The 24350-nt window shown below is 35.6% G+C and overlaps 1 protein-coding gene across 2 annotated transcripts in view; it reads left to right on the forward strand.

The window, feature by feature from the left end:
- Positions 1 to 439: 439 nt before the first annotated feature.
- LOC148946522 (cytochrome P450 4C1-like) overlaps positions 440 to 24350 on the forward strand; it is a 175963-nt gene continuing 152052 nt past the window's right edge. The window contains exons 1-2 of one of the 2 annotated variants that reach the window (XM_089097408.1): positions 440 to 613; positions 18793 to 18990. In XM_089097408.1, coding sequence (XP_088953534.1) covers positions 18819 to 18990 — 172 coding nt within the window. In that variant the 5' untranslated portion in view covers positions 440 to 613; positions 18793 to 18818. Of the gene's footprint in view, positions 614 to 6362; positions 6511 to 18792; positions 18991 to 24350 lie in introns of those variants that run through there. The other variant, XM_089097409.1, reaches the window with a different exon arrangement.

A 24350-nucleotide genomic window follows, 5' to 3' on the forward strand; every position in this document is an offset into this window, starting at 1 on the left:
GAACATAAGTTCTATAGATTGTGATTAGGCCATTTGGTTCAATGATGTTGGACGAGATGCTACAGTAAATCAATTTAAAAATGTGTTTGTTATTGTAAAAAGGGGGCATGTTTGATCGGGGCATTCTAACTTAAAATAAGGAATAATGAAAACTTGTCGTAGCTTGATTGGAAAGGGAATGAATAGTTCTTTATCCTTCCTTAATAAAACCAGAAAGATTTATCTATTCCTCTTTAAAAAACCAACATCTTCAAGTTAATATCATCCTTAAGAAAGACGTAGAAGATGATTAATGACCAGGAATTAATTAAAGTGGTGCTTTCTTAATCAAACAGACTTACGTCAACTGCCGTAATTCTGAGTCGAATTTTAGGTATTTTTCGGCGCCGAAGTAAACACTCAAACAGCGCAGGCTGGCATTATACGTTTCGATTTTGAACACAATACAACATTAAAGTTTGGGATAAGCCAGTGTAAACTGCTTTCTAAGGTTATATTGTAGAGGAGGACACGAACCCATTGGATTGTCATCCTATTTATATACAAAAATCTTCAACAGTATCATCTTTGTTAAAAAGCCTAATTCGAGCATAAAAGGATTCACAATTTATCTGTAAGTTTTAAACCCATTGTAATAATGGCTGGGGGTCCCAAGGTAGCCTATGCACCAATTTCAAGCCTATTATACCCTATAGTCTTTCTTCAAATATGCCAAATATGCTAAAATACATTTTTAGAATTCTAGATGACGGATTTATGATGAAATTCTACTTGAGGAGCTCCTTGCTATGATAAAATTGTAGAAAAGGGCCTTTTTTGTTTATATTTGAAAGTTATTGAGGAAGGTGAATAAATTGTGTCAGAATAAATCCAGAGCCAGAAATAAGAAAATTAGAATGTTAGAAAATTAGAATTCATAAGAAAATTAAAATATATTTTCTTGTGAATTATTATTGCTTCTAATCAGCAGTTTTACTAAACCAATCCTGCTCAACTGATCCTCAGGGATATACTGTGGTGTTTCCCCTCCCCATAGTATAGTGCAGACGGTTTGATATCTTTCTATTTTCCCCTTCTTGTTTTAGTTTTGTCTTTTCTTTTTTTGAAGCTTTTTCCAATAAGTAATGTTTAGAAGTCCTCCAAAAAAAAAAGTTCCCCCAGATCCCAAATCAAATTCCAGTGAAAGTGTGATAGTGAAAGATACCCATCTTGGCTGGTCAAGCACACTATCTCAAAGTTCAAATGATAGCTCCAATTCGGAGAATAGGACACTGATAAGTGTAGGGGCTAATGTAACCATAAATGATGATAATGGGTTGCAGGAGGTTCTCTCTAGAAGTTCTAAAAAAAGAGAAAGAATCTCCCAAACCAAAAGCATTTCCCCTCTCCCTGCCCCAGATCCTCCCTCCAAAAACTTAGGAATTTACCTTAAAATTAATCCCACTACCCCCTTTGAAATAAGAATGATCTCTGCAATAAGAGTTGCAATTTTTAAATTGCTAAAATAAATGTTCTCTTTTAATATTAACCGTGATGGATCTCTGCTAATAGCTGTAGAAGATCAGAAATCAGCAGATACAATTATTAACCTAAAATCACTTCTGAATACCCCAATTACTGCATCTAATTGGAACCCAAAACAATCACAAAAAAAATAGTAGTTTATAATGTTCCCCCAGAGATATCTACTCAGGAGTTAAAAGAAGGGCTTTCAGATAGGGCTGGAAACACAATCCCAGTTGAGGATGTTACCCAACTTGGAAAACCTAACTCTAATGGCCTAAAAACTAGTAGATCCTTCTTATTCATACTGAAGGATAAAATTGATATCCCAGAAAAATTATTCCTATTTGGGCAAATCAAACCACACAAGGAATACAAACCTAAGCCTATCCAGTGTCAGAAGTGTTTCAAACTGGGACACACAACAAACAAATGTAATGAAATTCTCCGAGAGTTTAGTAATTGTAAAGCTTTCCATCCTAAAGAGCTGACAACTTGCAACAACACTCAGCCTACATGCATCAATTGCAAAGGCCCACATGAATCTACAAATAAATCATTATGCCCTGCATACAAGAAAAGAGCTCTAACACTCCAAATATCAACAGAAAAGGCCATCCCATACCTCTTTGCAGCAATGGAAGCAAATGCTGCCCAACAATACCAAACAAAGCCTGTAATTAAACCAACCAAAACCCCCAAGTCACATGCCCCCAATGCATCAAGCACCCCATATAAAACACCATCTTCTAAGTCCCCTAGCTCAAATCCCTATCAGAAGGAATCACCAAGCCAACAAGCTTCCTTGTCTGGTGAGATGAGGTCAGCCTGGCCCCCCCTCCCAAGAAGAAACAAACTAGAAACACTACCAGGAATCAATCCCTTAACCAACAAACAGGATGCACAACCAAAAATGCAATCCCCAAACATATGCTTATTCATTCTAAACTGTAATGCAGTTCAGGCCATGAACATACATCAACTACAGAAAACAAAAATTATTGCAGAATTGGCAAAAATCTACATCCCAGATGATATGCTCATTCAAGCAAAAAAAGACCTTGCTTTACTTTTAACAAAGCTGAACATTGATACGCAGTCATATGAAGTATAAATCAACAACACAACATTTATCAATACTCCAATGGAATGTAAGATCACTCACAGAAAATAAGCTATCATTTATGAATAATAATTCCATTAATATTGCTTGCCTCCAGGAAACTCATTTAACCCAAAATCAACAAATTAAGTCTCTGGGATATACTATCCAGGGAAAGGATAGATCTTCAGAGAGAAAAGGAGATAGGGTAGCTTTATTAGTTAATAATAATATAAAATTTTTTGGCATCAATTTTCCAGATTTTGCAAATGATGTTGATGTAATTGGTATCAGTGTTTGGCTGAATAATTTAAAAACCTACATAATAAGCTTTTATAACCCTAATGGCCAAACTACAGATGCCAAGGATTTCTTTAATTATATAAATAATTCTAATATGTTAAAAAATATCATTATTTGTGGTGATTTCAATGCCCACAGCCTTTTGTGGGGGAATAGACCAGCAAATAAAGCTGGTAAATTCATTGAACATATGACTTCAAATAATAATGAATTAGCTGTTGCTACCCCTCCAAACCTGAATACATATTTCAACCCCAAAAGTGGCAGATTCTCCACAATTGACCTACAAATTGTGTCATTAAATTTTTTGAACAAAATTTACATAAATAAAATTGATAGTCTATGTACTGACCACTTTGCTATAGTTTGCTCCCTAAATGAACCTGCTGAAACTTTATCTCATACCTCCAAGTATGTCAACACTAAAGCAAATTGGTCTATGTTCAAAAATAAGCTAAATGATGAAATTACAAGTTTCACCCAAAGTGCATGCATTTCTGACACAACAGTTGACAAATATGATGAAGCCTTGACATCTTTACTAATAAATGCAGCTAATCATGCTATCCCCAGGACAACACCTAAGAAAACATCCCTAAACAGATTACTAAAGCATGGTGGACAAATGTGTTCCAAAATACATGGAGGATAAAAAAGGCAGCTATGACCGCTTTTATAAAAAAAAACATCATTTAATACATATTTAAAAAAATTACAAGCAGAAGCTAATCTAAAAGGACTATAATATATTCCAATCATTATTAATGTAATAGTTTTTCAAATAATCTCTCCAGAGAAACGCATGAGCCAATTATACATAAAGTAATAAGCCACATCTGTGGAAAAAATACTTCCCTCAACCCACTCATGTATGAGCTTATACATAATAATACCCATTATAACAATGATAATGGAAAAGCTAACCTATTTGCAACTCTTTTTGTTAATAGGCTAACATCAAATAATCAATGCAAACTGTCCACAATTCCTATGAACCCAAATTCCTACCAACCACGCCCAGGATCCGAGTACATAACTAATCCATTTTCAATCCAGGAATTGAATAATGCAATACATAATATGAGAACCAAAACTAGCGGCAGCTATGTCAATATACACCCTACATGGATAAAGAATCTCACACCTTCATACAAACAAGAATTGCTAAATTGTTATAATCACGCTTGGGCTTCTTCTAGGTTCCCCAATATATGGAAAAGTTCGTCCCTCCTACCAATCCTAAAGAAAAATAAACCAAAAGATAACCCTGAGTCTTATAGGCCCATAATGATTACTCCTGTGATGGGGAAAATAATAGAGAAAATGATCTATCCCAGACTCCTCTGGTTTGTTGAAAAAAATAATATGATCCCACACACTCAAACTGGATTCAGGAAATACCACTCCCCAACAGATGCTTTCATTTTGCTAACAAATGCAATCAATGAATCTTTCTCTAAAAATAATGTCTTAGTTGCAGCTTTCCTAGATTTTGAAGGGACATATGACAATGTGAACTACCAAATCCTTTTAAACAAACTTGCAAACCTTGGAGTACCCCCTAAGCTAGTATCTTTTATTAAATCCTTCATAGAAGTGCGAAGTTTTATCGTTTGTGTTGGTTCAGCCTCTTCACCCCAAAAGACAATAACCAAAGGCCTACCTCAGGGAGCAGTCTTCAGTTGCCTCCTATTTGCCCTATTTCTCTGGGACATGAACCTACCCCACACGAATCTACAATATGCTGATGATCTAGTGCTATGGTCATCTGGCAACACCTTCCAGATAGCACAGTCAAATCTGCAAAAGTCACTTTTCCCGCTTGAAAAATTCCCTCAACATTCAGATTTACCCATTGCACCACACCAAGTCAAAAATAATCCAATTTCACCGGAAGCGAAACCATGTTAATGCAAAACTAACTCTAAATAAAACAACTATTCCAGAAGATAATCATATTAATTACCTAGGTCTCATGCTTGACCAAAAACTTAATTTCCTCCTCCACATTTCAAAAACAATAAAAAAATGCTATAGAAAACAAATATACTAAAAAGACTTCTTTCTACACCCTGAAGCTGTAAGGAGAAAACCTTATTCCAATTTTATAAATCACATATAAGACCCCATAATGACTATGGGCTCATCGTCTATGGTGCATGTGCAAAGACCCTGATGCAAAAAATTGAAACAACACAAAATGATATAATACGTCTCATATTTGGTCTTAGGAAACCCACAAGCACCAAGTTTCTGCTTATGGAGAGTGGATTAACAACAATAAGGGTGAGACGTGGGTTTCTCTTGACAAAACATCTTACAAAAATTGAATTAAATAGCTCACACACATTACATAATTGGTTAAGAAATCCAGCCATGTATAGAGGCATTGCAGATGAGTATGCCACTATCCAGAAGAAGTTCCCCATACCAGCAAAGTCTATTGCACCCACTTTCCCCCGATCCCCCCCCATGGAGGTGGTCATGTTTCATGATAAACAATGAGTTCTCCAAGTGGACTAAAGATTTTACCGCCATTGCTTTCGTCCAAAAAATATTTGCAGAACTTAATACAATTACCTATAAAAATCACTTCCAAATATTTGTTGATGGGTCAAAAATGAATGAGAAGGTTGCCAGTGGTATTTTCCTTCCTCACCTGAAAATTGCAATGTGCGAGAGATTATATAATAATTTATCTATAATGTCTGCTGAGTTAAATACCATAATCATGGCATACGAACACCTTAAGGAAAACTAACCTTCAATTGCAAATTCAAAGAATATTATCATATATTCCATCTCTGTGTTAAGCCTCGACTTGCTGGCCTCAGATCCTCAATATAAGTTGGACATTGACACTTATCATTGTCTCAGTATTATTGATAATCTTGCTGCAAGTGGCATAAAAACTTATTTTCAGTACATTCCTAGTCACTCTGGCATAAGTGGTAATCATCAGGTTGATGAAATAGCAAAAAATCCTATAAATATTAACCAGCGAAGTGGGAGACCAATCCCAATTAGATATATATACCGATGGAGACTATCAGATATTAATTTTAATAAGAATAATCCTATCCTTTCCCCCTTTCCCAATAAGTATTTTACTAAAATTTATCATAGAATTCTTTCTGGAACAAATGGACTAAATTTCCTTGCATTCTCATATAAGTTTTCTAATTCAAGTGGTTCAATTCCCCAGTCCCCTCTTTACAGGCATTGTAATATGAATAATGAAACAATTGACCATTGCCTATTTGAATGTAATACGCTGACGTCTGCACAACATACCTTGCTTTGTAAACTGTTGAAATGCTTCAAACACCAGAAAATCTCACTGTCAGCCAAGAGCGTAGCCAACTATAACTGCAGACAGAGCACGGAAATCGATATCTACCATCTTATATTTTAATTCCTTGAGTCAAAAGATCTACTGAAAGACATCTAAGAATATCTAATAAATAAGAGACAACCAAGACAGTTGCTCTGTAGCCCACAGAGTGAAGCAAAAAGAAGAGGGCTAAATAGCATCAACTGAATAGCCCGCCTGCTGTGAATTAGAAGAAGAAGAAGAAGAGCCTTAATCATTTTCTAGGAAGGTATGTTAGTTTACAGTACCTTGTCTAGCATGCCTCTACTCTCAGTAAATTTCTATGTTAGGGGCTTCAGTAAAGTTCTACCAAATCATATTATTGACTTGTGCATAAAGTGAATATATCACTCGATGCCTTTTTTTATGCTGATTACGAATATAGTAATTATTTCTATTGGAAATGAATTTGAGCCCCCCCCCCCTATATATGCCAATTAAGGGTAGCCTATATATTTCTACAACCTAACCTAACCCTGAATTGGCATCTATAGGGGGACTGAAATTCATTTCCGATAGAAATGATTATTATATTTGTAATCAGCATAAAAAAAGGCATCAAATGGTGTATTCACTTTATTCCTAACTCAATAATATGATTTGGTAGAACTTTACTGGGGCTTCTTTCTATCTTGAAAAGTGATTGAGCTAGGTGGATAAAACTTTCACAAATGAGTCCAGGGCTAAAATCATGGTAAAATTCCAGACAAGCTACTTTTTGCTATCTTAGAAAGGCTAGGTTAGGAAAATGAAACTTTTATCAATAGACATACAGACTAAAATAGGCTATGTCTTGGACAGGTATTTTGAAGTTCCTACCTCTACTCCTTCTCCCTCTAGAGGGCACTGACCTTTGAAAAACCTTGTCCTATGAAAGTGAAACCTTAGAAAATGGATCTTCTGCTCCCAATTTATGAAGTGTCAAAGATTTGCTAATATATTTCCTAAATTTAGAAAAAAACATGTTGATGTGGCTTTAAATTCTACTCAAATAACAGGAATTACATTTTCAAAACTAAAACCAGAGAAACTGAAAATTAAGGTTTAATTTTGTTATGTCAAAATTCCAACAGGTATAGACCTGTCAAGTAGGCAAATATATAAGACTTAGAAATCAGAAGTGAAAATTAAGGTATAAGTTTGTTTTGTCAAAATATCTAAGAGTTAGAAATCAGAAGTGGGTTAACGTAGTAGCTTGCAAAATCTTCCCAGAGTATGGTTTTGGCCCTTGATTTATTACTGAAAGTTTCAAACAGTTTGTGGTAACAAACTGTAAGTAAGGAGTAACCCAGCTCAATAGTAACCAAAACGGTAAAAAACATAATTCTGATACCAATAGATACTTCAAAAGAATCAGATTTTTATGTTAATTTCACATATATAAGTTTCATCAAGTTTAGTCCTACCCATCAAAAGTTATGCACCTGAGAAAATTTGCCCAATTTCAAAAAATGGGGGAAACACCCCCTAAAAGTCATAAAATCTTAATGAAAATCACACCATCAGAATCAGCATGTCAGAGAACCCTGCTGTAGAGGTTTCAGCTCCTATCTGCAAAAATGTGGAATTTTGTATTTTTTGCCAGTAGAAAGATCATGGATGCATGTTTATTTGTTTTTTACCCAAGGGGTAATCCTATCAACCCAGTGGTCCTAGAATATCACAGGAGGGCTCATTTGAATGGAAATTAAAGTCCTAGTGCTCTTTTTAAGTGACCAAAAAATGTAGGGCAGCTAGACCCCTTCCCATGCTCATTTTTCCCAAAGTCACCTGATCAAAATTTTGAGATAGCCATTTTATTCAGCATGGTAAAAAAAATATAATAACCATGTCTTTGAGGATGACTTAATCCCATACAGTCCGTGGGGGAAGGGCTGCAAGTTATGAACTTTGCCCAATGTTTATACATAGTATTGGTTATTGGGAAGTATACAGATGTTTTCAGGGGGGATTTTTTATGGTAGTGGGGGGTGGGTGGGTTGGGGGTTTTACATGGGGGAAGGAACATTGCTATGAAGGGTGCACCGGATTTCCCAGCATTATTTAAAAAAATGATCAAAAATCAAATAAAAAAAAATGAGTTTACCTTTATTACCTTTACCTTAATTTGCACTTTGGAGCAAATTAAGGTCCATACTGGATCTGTTGTTCTCCAGGTCAATGATGGCAAAAATTCATCACTGTGTTAGGGCCCAGTGATACGCCATAGGAGAGCTCTGCTGGAGAGATGCAATTTAAGCCCACTCAGTAGCAGTGGCCATGAGGTAGGTATGGCCCGTAAAGACCATTCTCAGTGGTATAGAGCTGACACTGCCGCACAACAGCAACTTCGGATTGAGTATGCAAGATGGTTGGGTATGACAAGCGGCATCAGCCTCCTAGCAAGACACTCATTATGATAAAGTTGGCATCAGTCAGTAGTTGAGTGGGACAGACAGTCCCACTCATATTTCCATTACTTATTTCATTCATTGGCAGGTCTGGACTTGAAGGACGCAGCCGTAGGTGCGGTCACCGTTTCAGCTTGAAGGCTATTCCAATCGTTGACAACACGCTCGGAGAAGAAGTGTTGCCGCGTTCGTGTTTTGACAAAACGTTTTGACATCTTATGTGAGTGTCCTCTCGTATGGTGCTGACTTGAATGTTTCGTAAAGAAGGGGTTATTTGGTTGTATATTATACTTGTAGCTCAGCTTCATATCACCACGGTAGCGGCTGAAGACGAGTGTTGGCAGCTGCATGTGTTCTAGTCTCATGTTGTACGGGAGATCTCGTAAGCAAGCTATGCACTTTACGGCACGTCTCTGAACTCCTTCGATTAGATTGGTATCATTCTTATAAGAAGGGGAGGTGAGACACGTACCAAAATCCAAAACGGGTCTAACTATAGCCTTATAGAGCTTTCAACTGAAAGTAAGGAGCAACATGAAAACTTAGAATGAATGGAAATTATTATGTTTATGATCGGGTTTGCTCCCTAGTCAATATCTTGCTCTTTACACTAAATTTTTTTAGTACTTTCATAAGAGCTATTTAAAAAGCCTTTGTGATTAAGGGGTCATTTTTAAAGAATTGGAACAAAATTTAAACTTTAGCATAAAGAGCAAGGTATTGACTAGGGGGCAAGCCTTCTAATATATGTATTAAAATATATGAATATAGAAGTTTGTTACATAAGTTAATTTGTATGTTACATATATTTATTACTAATAAAAATGTTTGTAGATAAAATTAAACAACTTTTAAGAAAGTAATTTAACCAAAAAAAGTAAAATTAATATGTAAATTTTGTTTTAATTATTCATGTATAGTAAGCCAAAATCAAAACCTGCATTAATTCAAAAATACTACTACTACTACTACTAACAACTCACCTCAGCACCAAGCCGCCAACACAGCTACGCACACTCCTCCTCCACCCCAATCTATTCAAAGCCTCCCTTTTTACACCTGCCCACGAAGTTCCCATTTCCTTTAAATCTCTCTTTATGACGTCCTCCCACCCCAGACGGGAACGACCTGCTTTCCGTTTAGCCCTAGATGGTTGGCCCAAAAAAAAAAAATCAATCTTTGGCAATCTGTCATCCTGCATCTGCACAATGTGCCCTAGCCACCTCAACCTTTCTTTCATTATAGCCCTAGAGAGTGGTATTAAACCACAATACAGTCAGTCAGCCAGGTACTCAGAACAATCCTTAAGAAATTTCTCTGGAAAACATCTAGAAAATCTTCATCTGATTTTTGGAGCATCCATGCTTCAGATCCATATTTGACCAGTTTCATCACTGTAGCTTCTAATATTCTAATCTTGGTTTGCAGACTTATCTTCCTATTCTTCCAGACTTTTTTAACTGTGAAAAAACACCCTGAGCCGTTTGTAATTAAATAGAAAAAAACAAGTTTTTTTAACTGAAAGTATAGAGCACCATTAAAACTTAAAACAATCAGAACTTATTCCATATATGAAAGGGGCTGTCCCCTCCTCAATGCAGCGCTCTTTACACTAAAGTTTGGCACTGTCTCACAATTTTATTTTTAAAACAATAAAAAACTTTATCATAAAGAGTGAGGCCTTGAGGAGGGTACAGCCTCTTTCATATATGGAATAATTTCTGTTCGTTTTAAGTTTTAATGTCACTCCATACTTTCAGTTAAAAAAAACTTGTTTTTTTTTAATTTAATCGTTTTCCTAACCTAACTCTTTTCCCAGGCAGCCAAAAGCAGCTTCTCCAGAATTTTACCAAAAGTATGGCTTAAGAAAGTATTACCAAGCTACTATTACCATAACTTATATTGCAAGGGAGATAAGGTGGCACTGAACCTGTTTTGGAGAATCTTGCAGGGGAGTTGGACTTCATCAAAGTTTTGCATTACCCCAGGTCACCTTCTTCTCTGCATTTGACCAGTTGTGATCAATGCCTTTCTTGGATGATTTGCAGTATTGCAATGGATAAGGATGCCTGAGAGCCTGCTCTTCAGTGGCACAGAGTTCAGCATAGAAGTTCTGATGCTTACAATTCTGACTTTTGTTTAACTATGGTTTCTGGCCATGTCCTCTAGTGGCACCATAGAGAGAAAACTGAACATAGACTTGTGGTTTCAAGCAACCTGCAAGTCATGATGACATCTCCTCTTTTTCTTCTGTATACCAGCATTGTGAGTTTTAGGGATCTAAGATGCTCTTGTTGAGTTTTTTTTTTTACCATTATGGTGCACATTTGATGGATAGGTGTCAAATATGAAACCAAGGACTTTCTGGTGCTTGAGCTTGTGTATGGCTAAGGGACCTTAAGCTCCCTGTCTGTAATAATGCCTAAGTCTTTTTCTTCAGCTACCACCTGAAGTTGTTTATTCCCAACAGTGTATAATTGGTTGGGGTTGTTTTGGACAAAATGACGAAATTTGGATGCTTTGAACTGCTGGCCCCTGTTTTCATGCCATCTTGAAAGCTCACTGAAGTTTCCCTGAACTGCTGAGGGTTCTTTTTTATGTCTGGTCAATGTGAATAGCTTACAGTTGCTGCATATAATGTCTGTGGGTTCATCAGGTCTGTTGAGAAGTTGTTGACATACATACTAAACAGTGTAGCCCCCAAGATGATTCCCTGCAGGACACCACTGAGAACTATTGCTGGCACAGAGAAGGTAGCACCGTTTTTGGTAGTTGTGAAAGCCCTCTCTGTGATAGGAAATCCTCAATACGCCTTTTAACCTCAACATTGACTCTACATGCATATAACTTTAGTATCAAGTGGTTTTATTGCAACTTGTCTAAAGCTTTTTCTTGATCTAGTGGAAGGTCACTGTCAAGAAGTTTAGTGACAATATGACACAACTCAATAAGGTTAGTTTCAATCAAGTGACCCTTGTGAAACTTATTCTGACATTTGCTGATTAACATGAGGTGATCAATCAATGCATCACCTATTATGCTTTCCAGAACCTTGCAAAGTACCAAAGTCAGGCTGATAGGGTGGTAGTTGCTGGTTATGTCTTTTTTATACCTTCTTAAACATGAGCTTGATATGGGCAGATTTTCAGTTGCTAGGTAGGGCATTTGAAGTCATTGCCATCTGGAATAGCTTAACAGTAGGTTCTACTATAAATTGGCTGTTTCTTTAAGTAATTATTCGTGAATATTGTCTGACCCAGCAGCTTTGTTTTCATCAAGGTTCTTGATCTTTTTAAGGACTTTTTCAGTTGTTCTGACTCGGAGAGACATAGACATATGAATCAGTAGTGATGGCATTTTAGGTGGTAGATTGAGCAATGGCCGACTATGTCTGCCATTACAATGACTTCCATTGCTTAGAATATTACATACATGATAGGCTTATACATATCTGAATTGTGACAAAAAGCATTATGCCTTTTATCAGTTTTCAATCTCAATTTCATTGACTTTAATTATTAAAAATTTAATTCCTGGTATTTGAGTAGAACTTTAATCCATATTGTTTTTTTTCCAAAATTGTATGGACTAATCTTTGAAACATTATAAATTGGGATTAGGCAAAGGTATAGAGCTCAAAATACTTTTCCTGCACCTCCTTGGAGCAGAAGATCATTTTGCATGGAACACTTTTATAACACAAAGATGTTAAAAGGCCATCAAAAGTCAGTGCCCCCAGAGGGAGAAAAAAGGAAGACAGGTGCTTCAAAATATCTTCCCAGGAGATAATAAAGACTCTGGATACTTCCTGAGATTTTCATTCACCTAACTCAACTGCTTTCAGAGATATCAAAAATCCCCTAAAATAGAAATTTACCTTACATTCTTCTAATGCACCTATTCACAAAAATGTGGGGGGGGGGGGGCAAGGATTTTTTATTGTATTATGGAGATGCAAAAAAAAAAAAATCACAAAAATTTGTGCAAATATACATAAAACAAGGGTAGTAAAGACTTTGCTGCTTGGAACAAAGTCATTGACTTATCTATCTAAATCCTGATTCTTTACCTCCGCCTTTTCAACAGCAACAATCATCAGATCAATCTGTCGGTTATTTCTGATCTTTGGTCACAGATAACTCAGTTATTTCTGATCATTGGTTGCAGATAATTCTTCACATGCCCTAATGCCAAGAAGAATCATTCATAGCTGGATGTGGTCACAGACAATGTAGCAACTAGCTTCAAGTTTCTCATATTTAAGAAACTTGTCACTGAATTCAATATTAACTTTTTTTTAGTGAAAGTGGTTGCCTCCTCCCTTATAAAATAAGTCACAAATAGTCAAATATCACAGTCATTATTCTAATACCCATCCAATCCACAATAGAGCACCCCAAGATACTTTCCTAGGTCCCCTTCTTTTTTTCAGTTATGATTAGTATCCTTGTGAAGGAATTTCCTGACTGATAAAAATTTGTCAATGATCTATTGTTGAAACCCGCTGTGAAAATTAATGAGCATCCTCATGACATTGCACATGATGCTTAGACTTAGACTTGAAAGTAAAGCATTATAAATTAATGATAATACCAATGTGTTTCCTTAAATCCTTGCCCTTGTTTTTAATTTTATCCTCCTGAAAATTCTGTGTTCTCTTTTTAATTATTTGGCATCACAATTGCTTCTAATTATGGGATATACCTCATCTTCTCAAGGGGCTTTGTATGGTTGAAGATCATCAATAGCTTTTTCAACTAATCCAATCTTACAATTTGGGATGCCAGCCTCTGCCCACCATTTAGATTTTTATTTTAAGTAACCCTAGTATTGATTTCTTCTGGGTCTTTTGCATGCAATTCAAGTGTGTAGTTTACAGTCTCTTCCATAGTGTGCCATCTCCTCTTGATCCACTCAGAGCCATGAAAAGGGGGGGGGGGGCAACCAAGGTTGGGGGTCACCTACTTTGATTTGAATGTTTTTGCTTATATATGAGTTGGGACACAGGTGCTGTAATTAATTTTTCCCCAGGCACCAACAACCCTAGGAACAGCTCTAAATGCACTTCCCAAATGTGCTCAAGTAATCATTATTTAGATCCTTTATTAGCTCATTACTGGCTTTGGCTGACTATACCATTGAAAATTCCTTAATTAGGTCTGCTGTGTTTCTTTTGTAAGGAATTTTTATCTCTCTCAGTCCGCATCCCAGTCTTCATTCAGAATCATTTGTTTGGATGACTGTTCCTGGTAGTTTTTGCCTCTGCTTGTGACTTAGTACCAAAGTCCACCCATCATTTACCTGCTTCCCTTCCTCCACTGATGTTCAAGAGTTTGAATGTTTGAAAGTCTTATTCATGCTTTCTGTGAGTCCTCTTGCCACCTTATTCAAGATCCTGCTCAGTCACAATGAGATGGCAGTTTTGCAAATTCTTTAGCCAATGTTTTTTTTACTGTTATTCTTCCTGATTGGCCTTTGGGCAAATTCTTTGGCCAATGCTTTTTTACTGTTATTTTTCCTGGATTGTTCATAAATGGAGTTCAATTTCCACCACATAAGTCAGTGATTGTTTTAAGATCATGTTAATTGCTAGGTAAATATTGCAATATAGTTATATAACCCTTTTGCTACATGGAATTAAAACTGGCATTAGAAACAAAACTTGTCAGCAGTCCTTGCTATGTTGCATGCTGACTTTTATGTTGGTTACATTATCAAAAGAGTTATATTCATTGGTTTTTATAAAAAAAAACAAAAAGTTCATATAAAGCAATAATTTTACTACCAAAAGATTGGCACATAAATGATTACTTTTGGACTGAAAAGACATTAATTTGTCACATCTGTTGACAAGCTTTTCAATGCTCTTTTCAAAGAATCTTGCTGCCAATGAATTCAATTGATCCTTGACGTTGGGTTCAAGGCTCTCATTGGTTTGAAAGTGCTTCCCTTCAAGCCACATCTTCAGTTCAGGAAAAGATGAAAGTTGCTGGGTGCTAAGTTAGAGCTATATGGCAAATTATCAAAAATATTCCTTTGAGATTGTTTGAGAAGCCACTGCGTTGCACCAGCAGTGTGTGGACAAGAATTATCATGGATCAGGACAACTCCAGCAGTCAGCTTTCCTCTTCATTTTTTTAATGGCTCTACACAAACGATGTAAAGTTTCACAATAAACAGCTTCAGTAATCTTGGCCCCAGGCTCAGGAAACTGGAACTGGTTCCAGGTCGTTTTTTTTTCAACCTGTGATTGCTCCATGCATACTCTACATGATCAGCAGAAAGTGGGCATGTGCTGTAGGCGACTGTGCAATTCTCACAACTTGCACTGGAGTTGTTCTGATTCATGGTAATGCTTGTCCACAAACTGCTGGTTCAACTCAATGGCTTCTTGAACAATTTCAGTCGGATATTTTTTGATTCTCCACCATATAGTCCTGACTTTGCACCCATCAACTTTGATCTTTATGCTGAACTGAAGACCTAGCTTGGAGTGACGTGCTTTCAAACTGTTTATGAGGATCATTTGAATTCATTGACACTAACTTTCGTTGAAGAGAGTACTGAAAAGCTTGTCCACAGATATGACAAAAGTCTCAATTTTTTTGGGAATTATATAAAAACTACCATAAGTGTACCAATATTTTGATAATACATTATTGGTTTATATGAAATTGTCTCTTATTTATAACCTATCGGATGTTTAAAAAACGACCCTCGTATCGTACTTTCAAACAAGCCTAAACAAAAGGTAACTGCAATGCTTTAGGGCCCCCCCGTAGCATGTTGTTTCAAGAGAAAGGTTGTATTTATATGCTTCGATAGGTGATATTCTGATGGAATTTAAGAGCAAATTTGAAACTTAAAATGAACAAAACTATTGCTTTGCAGTTTGTGCTACATATATCTACAAAACTGGTTCAAATAAACTAACTTGTGATATTTCCCTATATTTGTAAAATTTTGTAAAATTAGAGCTTTACTGAAAACAATGAAACAAAACGGGAGGAAGAGCAGAATAGTTTTTAAGTAGCCAGCATATCTAAAGAACTCGAGCAAGCTGTATAAGAGTCTAGTTCGACCAATGCCAGAACTTGGAATGTGTGTTGTAAGCCCAATCAACAAGACTGACCAAGTAGCAATGGAATCAGTCCAGAGGAGGGCAATAAAATGTATTAAAGGTCTCTGTAATGTACCAAATCCATCCCGTCTCCGCAAGCTCAGAATACCATCTCTATTGTATAGATGCAAACGAGGCGATGTGATTGCAGTATACAAGCTTCTAAATGCTTAGGATACCAATACGGGCCTTTTCCAACCGGACAATTCAAAGAGAACTCGTGGTCACCCTCATAAGCTTTTTCGGAAACGAGCAAATACCAGACAAAGGAACAAGTTCTTGTCAAATAGAGTTGTCAGTTTGTGGATTTCCCTCAGCAAAAAAAATGGTGACATCTTCCAGCATGGAGGCATTCAAGTCATCAGTGGATAGGGAGTGGCTCATTAAACCATGAACCACTGCTTGGGACATCGCAGAGGACTAACTATCATCACGGAAGCTGGCGGACACAGGATTCATCCTATCGCCAGCAAGTGCGTTTTAAGGTAAGCTCAGTTTTCAGTAAAGTGCTAGTTTTGTTCAAATTTTGCCTTAAATAGAATTCCTGTTTAAAAAAAAAAACATATTTAGGTCCGATCTTTATGCTACTGCTCTACAACCCTCTCATTCTTTACCTGACCTTAAATTGCAGCTTTAAGCTATAGTTTTTGCGCTATCGTGCTATATGCTATTATCAAACATTGTTGCCCTTTAACAATTTAATGTCTAATTTTTTTCCTAATTGAAAGTAATAGGAGCAGCTAAAATTGTTGGCTCCAATCCAACTAAACCTTTTTGTATTATAAGCCTCAATGGGAAATAGAATGTAAAGCAGTTGATGAGTTGGTTTGTATTTAGTATTTTAATTGACTCAGCATTTAGCACAATTCCAACATTTGATAATCAGAGGCTGTGCAATATTGTTGGCTAAGTACAGAGTAAAGAGGACTCTTTGTAGGCCTATTGTTATTTTTTTTTCCCCAAGCCACTTTGCATAGAAGGAGTTGTCAAGAAACTTCGGAGGGGGCTCATTTGATTGGAAATTGGAAGTTCTAATGCCCTCTTTGATAGGCAAAACTGATTGGAGGGCAGCTAGCCCCTTCCCATGCCCCTTTTTCTGACCTCTCCCCAAATGCATTCGATCAAAATTTTGAGGTAGTCGTGTTGTTCAATATAGTTGAAAGGTCCAATAAGTATGCCTCGGGGATAAAATGTTCCCCCACAGTCCTTGAGGTGAGGCCTGTAAATTATGTATTTTGCCCATTTTTTTTTAAGTTCAAGTTTAATATGGGTTTTAATTAAAAAAAAATATATATAAAAATACACTTAACTCAATTCCTTGTGCATTGATGCACGTTTGTTGCTGAGGAAGGGGGACTTTTTGATCCAGGGTCTCCAAAAAGGCTAAGGGTATTGAAATAAAACTTTCAGGGAATGTTGAGGGCAGTGTTACCATTGAGCTAAATCAAAACACATTTTGTCTATGCAGGTTACCGAAAGGGCATATCAGCAATATCCCAGGAATGACCTAGGGTATTAAGTTGAATATTTCAGAGGAAATGATGAGAGGGATGTCTAACAGACCAAAAGTCAAATGTGTAAACTACTTTAACTACTACTACTACTAAGGCTAAAGGTATTAAGGTGAACATTTCAAGGAACGTTCTGGGAGAAGTTGAAATAAATCAGAACATGATATGCCTATGCAGGTTGTCAAAAGGGCATATCAGCAATGTAATCAAGAACAGCTTAGAGTATCAAGTTGAAAGTTTCAGGGTATGTTGAAGGGGATATTGAGCTAAGGAAAAGGCACTATGTGCTTCTACTTCTACTACAACTAAGGCTAGATCTAAAGTTCAGAGAACGTTGAGAGGATGTTGAACTAAGTGAAAAATACACTAAGTGCATGCTGGCTGTCAAAAGGAGGAATCAGTAATAACCTAGGGACGGCTTTGGGTATTAAATTGAAACTTTCAAGGTATGTTAAGGGGGATTTTGAACTAACCAAAAGGCACTATGTGCATAGTACTACTACTACTAACTACTTACTATAGCACCAAACCGTCGAGACCAACATAGCTGCGCAAGTTCCATCCCAATCTTTTCAAAGCCTCCCTCTTTACACCCTCACGAGGTTCCAGTTTCCTATACATTCTGTCTCATGACCTACTCCCACGCGATTTGGAAACGACATACTTTTTGTTTATCCCTAAATGGATGACCAAAAAGGATGATCTTTGGCAATCTGTCATTGTTCACCTGCAAAAGGTGTCTTAGCCATCTAAACATTTCTCTCAATAGAAAGTAGGATAGAATCACGTTTTTTGCACAGCTTACTATTTGAAGTATTTTCAGTCAAACAGGTATCCAAAATGATCTGTTGCAATTCCTCTGGAAACATCTAACAAATCATCTCCCGTCCTCTGAAGCGGCCACGATTTGGAACAAAACTTGACCACTGTAATCAATTTAGTTTTCAGTATTATAATCTTGGTTTTCAGACTTACCTTCCTATTCTTCTAAACTTTTTCAATTGTGAGAAAACGCCCAGGGCCTTGGCTGGATGTTTTCTACTGTTAACATAAAAAGAAACTGACAATTTTGAGAGCGGTTGAGCTACCCTGGATGCAGACCTACCGGTTTATTCGAGATAGAACTCATACCTGGCTTGAAAATGCTTTTCAGTACTTAATTATGCATAATTTTATTTGTCGAAAAATGTGTATATTAATGAATACAAAAAATATCTGAATCTTTAGACTTTGTAGTCTCAATCCGTGGACCAACTGAAGATAAATGTTATTTTACCCCTTTTTAGATTATATTTGTAGCATAAAATATTCTTTTTCATCAAGTTATATATAACCTGCTTTTAACTGTGGACTTATTGGACTTCTTTTAATGGACTTTTGATCCATAGACTTTTTAACCTTTTCTTTTTTATGAATAATCTGGGGCTGATTAAATTTTGATGCTAACTGAATTTCGTTATGAATGCGTCTTAAGAATGTGCTTCTTTCAGGAATTGCGCTTTAGATAAGAAGCAGTATGCTTCTACACTTGCTTCTGGTAGTATTGGTAGTACTAGTAACAGGCAAGCTTATACCATGGTATTTGACCTTTCGCGCGTTCAGACAGAAAGTTGACCTCATTCCTGGTCCAAATGGGTGGCCAATACTGGGCAATGTTCCTGAGTTGATTCAAAAACTTAAAAAAGGAGGTATTATTCTTCTTTTATTTCTTGCAAATACAGTATTTATAACTTTTTTTTTAACCAGATTTTGTTTACTTGTCTTGTAAGTTTGTTTTGTACCCATACACCCATTTGCATTGCATTGCATTGAAGTAATGAAAGAGGGTAGGACATGCAATGCACTATACATAATGCCTATCCTAACAGTGGACAAGGTCCTGTATTCTTCTGAAGGAGCAATCCATCCAGGAAAATTAAATAATAATGGAATAAAAATGTGCCCGTTTTGTGTCTTTGACTGTCTTTAATGTTTGACCAATAAAGATCTAGGCCGGTCTAGGGGCGTGATTATAGTCTGGCGCAGACATAACTTTGCATGTGTGATTTTTATTTTTTTTATTTTCCCATGTTAATTTTTGTGTTCTATGATATAGATTTGACGCTCTCTGGGGCTCCTTTTTCTGTTCGTTTGTTTCTTAATGTTCAGTGTCTAGTGTTTTTGTTTTCGGTATTCTTAAAAAAAAGAAGAAAAAAAAAGATGGTATAAATCCCTTCGGTTAGAGGTTGTCTAATTAGACTTACAATAATAAATTAAGGTCTGGTAGGATGCAGGAGCTCTACATCGAAATCCCACTTTACCTGTTTTTTTTTTTTTTTAGAAAATCATTGATAGTCTCACCTTGGTAACTTTTCGTTTTTTGTGTTGTGGAGCAACACTAATGATTTTGTAGATCCGAATGCTTTTTGTGTGTTGCGATCAGCGGTCTGTAGCTCTGAAGTGGTAGAAAACGCAAACTTGACATTTTTTTCTGAGTGTGGGAATCGTGGAATGGGGTTAAGAAAGTTTAGTTAAGTTGGTGAAATGTCTAGTAGTTTTTTAGTAGTTTTATTGTTGATGGTATCAAAACAAAACTATTCTAGCTGGGAAAGTGCGCTTTTTTGGAATAGTCTTATGACGTACGCCTGCTGAAAATTAAATTATATCCGTTAGAACTTGAGAATAAAATTCCGTATCTCTAATTGATTTTTTCTTTTTTTAAAATACTTCTAGAAAGTTGATCTCCAATGCAAAATTCCGATTTCGGGGTTTGTTTTCTGAAATTCTTGATGTGTTTCCTTTTATATTTTAATCGAGGAGGGCTACGAAAAGTATGCGTTTGGCATCGTTTGCAAGATGACATGAACTTCCTTATATACGAAATTGCTTCGTTTACTTAGCAACGAAATTTCTTTTGTAACCTTTTCTATTTTGAAGTTTTGGTTCTCAAAATTTTCCAACATTTTGTTGAAGTAAGATGCCCTAGCTTCAAAGCTTAACTTTTTACAAATCAAATAACTTTGAATACTGGTAAAACATCATATTATCTCCGCATGAATTGAAAACAGATTGTGGCATGGATTATTATGTATGAAAATTAAGTACTATGGAATTTTTTCTTCTAAAATGTATTTACAGCCACCTATCTGAAGATTTGTTTATTTGGACATTCCGAAGAAGTAAACTAAATACTCTGCTTAATAAAGATACCTTTTTAAGTTTAGACTGAATATAGCACGTCTTAGACAATGAAAAAGTAATGCTGGGTATTCTACGCCCTTCTCCCTGGATGACCTTTAGTTGTAAAATATTCACAAAACTTTCCACAGAAGTTTTGTTGGCTTACACTCTTCTGGAAATCTTTTTTGAGGGCCTCTGCATTAAGTTTGGGAAATATCTTAATTAAAAATCATATACGTATATGATTGTTACCAGTCTACTGGGAGATTTTGTCACCAAAAGTGCCAGCAGTGTGTATTCGGAAATGTGAAACTGTGTACTTACTGTTCTTCAGCTGGCCAGCACATCCTGTACATGGTTCTTCTTTTTATGATCAATCATGGTTGTAACTGTAGTGACAGCCTTCCAAAGTGCGATTATCCTTGCGTAAATAGTCAAATAAACAAAAGTACGTACAATTGTGGAATATATACTCAGAAATATAGAGTCAACTTGTATAAAATACTGCGATTCAAAATCTTTTCATTCTTACCACAGGATTAAAACTTCAAACATACATATTTTAAAATCTCAGGAACTATAAAAAAAAAAAATAGCACCAAGAAAAACTAGTTACAAATCCAGGGGATGACTCCCCACTATATATATATATATATATATATATATATATATATATATATATATATATATATATATATATATATATATATATATATATATATATATATATATATATATACATATATTTTATATATATATATATATATATATATATATATATATATATATATATATATATATATATATATATATATATATATATATATATATATATATATATATATATATATATATATATATATATATATATATATATATATATATATATATATATATATATATATATATATATATATATATATATATATATATATATATATATATATATATATATATATATATATATACTTCACTTACTTTCGGCGGGAACCATACGATGATCCATCCTGCCCGGCACCAATGGACGACGGGATGACTGACGTAGTCCAACACGATATGTCAGCAGCAGCCTCTTCTGCAATCTTCAGCCAGTCCTTATTCCAACAACGTCCGTGTCGGCGGAAGCCACCCCATGGATTCAGGTCTTTCTTTAATGTCTGCCAGAGAGTCTTTCTTTGGCCATCTGATCTCCGTTTCCAAGTTGGAAGAGGGTCGCAGGTTAGGACATTGCGGGATATGGTTCCAGCTGGCCGTCATAGTGTGTGTCCCAGGAATTTCAGTCGTCGTTGTTTTATGATTACTGAGAGGGGGGCTTCTGGGCGCAACGCCTTCGAACCTCAGCATTTGAGATATGAGACCATTGGCTGACCCGTAGTATGTGTCTCATGCATTGATGGTCGAATACTATTAGTGAACCTATTTCTTCGGCCTTTAAAGGCCAAGTTTCACAGGCGTGCAGCAAGATAGATCGAAAAGTTGCCTTGTAGATGTTCATCTTCGTTTTGATGCTAATTTCATGTCTATTCCAAAGCAACTTCTTCATGCTTGTGAAGGCACCCCATGCCTTTCCTATTCGAGCTCTAACGTCAGCTTCTGCACCTCCGTTCGATGTTAGGATAGAACTAAGGTAGCGGAACTCTTCAACAGTCTCGATGGTTTCACCCTCTAGTTGGATATCAGCTGTAGAGCCGCTTTAGCCCATCCAAATAGACATATATAAGCCCAATTTGACGGGGAAAAGTACGAAAATTTACTTTTCTTCAAAAATGTTCTGGCGTGTCATTTTATAATTTATACCTTATCTTGCCTTCTGAATTATAAAAAATTTAGGTTCGGAAGACCTTACGACCTCAAATTCACGGTGCCACAACTCCTTAGTCCAAAAACATATTTTCTTTTAACTTTTGAAGTCATGCTAAGAAAACAGACAACGAACTCTGGACTTTATCACAGATGTAATAAATCTATGAATACAGAAGTACCTTTTTGACATGTTGACTTTTTTCTTACCAACCTTATCAGTTATACCAACCATACATAATATAATATATATATATATATATATATATATATATATATATATATATATATATATATATATATATATATATATATATATATATATATATATATATATATATATATATATATATATATATATATATATATATATATATATATATATATATATATATATATATATATATATATATATATATATATATATATATATATATATATATATATATATATATATATATATATATATATATATATATATATATATATATATATATATATATATATATATATATATATATATATATGTATATATATATTGACTCTATTTATTGCCTCTGAATTACGAATTCGGCCAATTTTGGCTTGTGATATTCATTTTCAGAAATAAACATATATATAGAATAGAATCTGATTTATTGGCCAAAATAGCACAAAAGTAGCATAAGCACGTCAGAATTACCATAACAAAACAAATGTTATGGGATAAACATAAAAAAAAAATTGAATCAATAATAAAACAGATGTTAGGGGACAAATATAAAACAAAAGTTATATCAATTATTAAAATGGGAAACAAAATAGGAGATAAAAGAGTTTTCGTACCTCATGGTCATCATTTGGGGGTACAGGTCCAGTTGGGTATTTGGAGCTCTACGAGCATTGAGTCTTGTATTAGCAAGGGTTGGGGGATTTTCTTTAAAGGGAGGGAGAAAACGTCGAGGATAGTCAGAACTAAGGCACTTCTGACAGAAGTCCAGAATACGGATGTGACGTCATGATTCAAATGTAACAAATTCAAGTTTAGCCAAACCTTAATCATGTCCAGCACTGACAGTCCCCAGATTAATTTTTATTGCTGTTTTTTGAATACGTTTTATTTTCAAACATTGGCCTTTGGTCAGCCCAAGGTACCATACAGGACAAGCATATTCCAGACAGGGTCTTATATGAGAAAAATAATTTTTTTTAAGGTTTTGGATTGATATGGAGAACCGTTTTAGAAGGGAGAAAGATTTAAGGAGAAAACAACCTGACCTAAATAAGTGGGAAATATGGGAGTTCCATTTAAGGTCGTTGTCTAACTGCACACGAAGCAGTTTAACAGTATTTAAATTTGGTATGCAATGGTAATTATATATATATATATATATATATATATATATATATATATATATATATATATATATATATATATATATTTCTGAATTTTGAATTACTGTCGTGAAATGCAAGAGTTGGAATATTTCAGTAGTGTTTTGTTGTGCTTTACCTTGTCACAGTTACATTCTCTTAATTTTTCAAAGTTCATTTTTAATTTCTTTCGTGCAAATGCAAGAATTGGAATATTTCAGTAGTGTCTTGTCGTGGTTTACCTTGTCACAGCTACATTCTTTTGATTTTTCAAAGTTCATTTTGAATTTCTGTCGTGAAATGCAAGAGTTGGAATATTTCAGTACTGACTTGTTGTGCTTTACCTTGTCACAGATACATTCTCTTGATTTTTCGAAGTTCATTTTGATTTTCTGTCGTGAAATGCAAGAGTTGGAAAATTGGGGGTCTTAGTCCACCAGCCTGAATGGTAGAAATCCACTAGCTCAGTATTGGGGTCTTAGTCCACCAGCCTGAATGCTGGAAATCCACTAGCTCAGTATTGGGGTCAAAGTCCACCAGCCTGAACGGTGGAAATTCACTAGCTCAGAATTGGGGTCCTAGTCCACCTGCATGAATGGTGGAAATCCACTAGCTCAGAATTGGGGTCTTAGTCCACCAGCCTGAATGATGGAAATCCACTAGCTCAGAATTGGGGTTTTAGTCCACCAGCCTGAATGGTCGAAATTCACTAGCTCAGAATTAGGGTCTCAGTCGA

The sequence above is a fragment of the Artemia sp. Qi Xiang Cuo genome, chromosome 11 (assembly GCF_049724085.1).
Source record: "Artemia sp. Qi Xiang Cuo chromosome 11, ASM4972408v1, whole genome shotgun sequence".
Classification (NCBI taxonomy): domain Eukaryota; kingdom Metazoa; phylum Arthropoda; class Branchiopoda; order Anostraca; family Artemiidae; genus Artemia; species Artemia sp. Qi Xiang Cuo.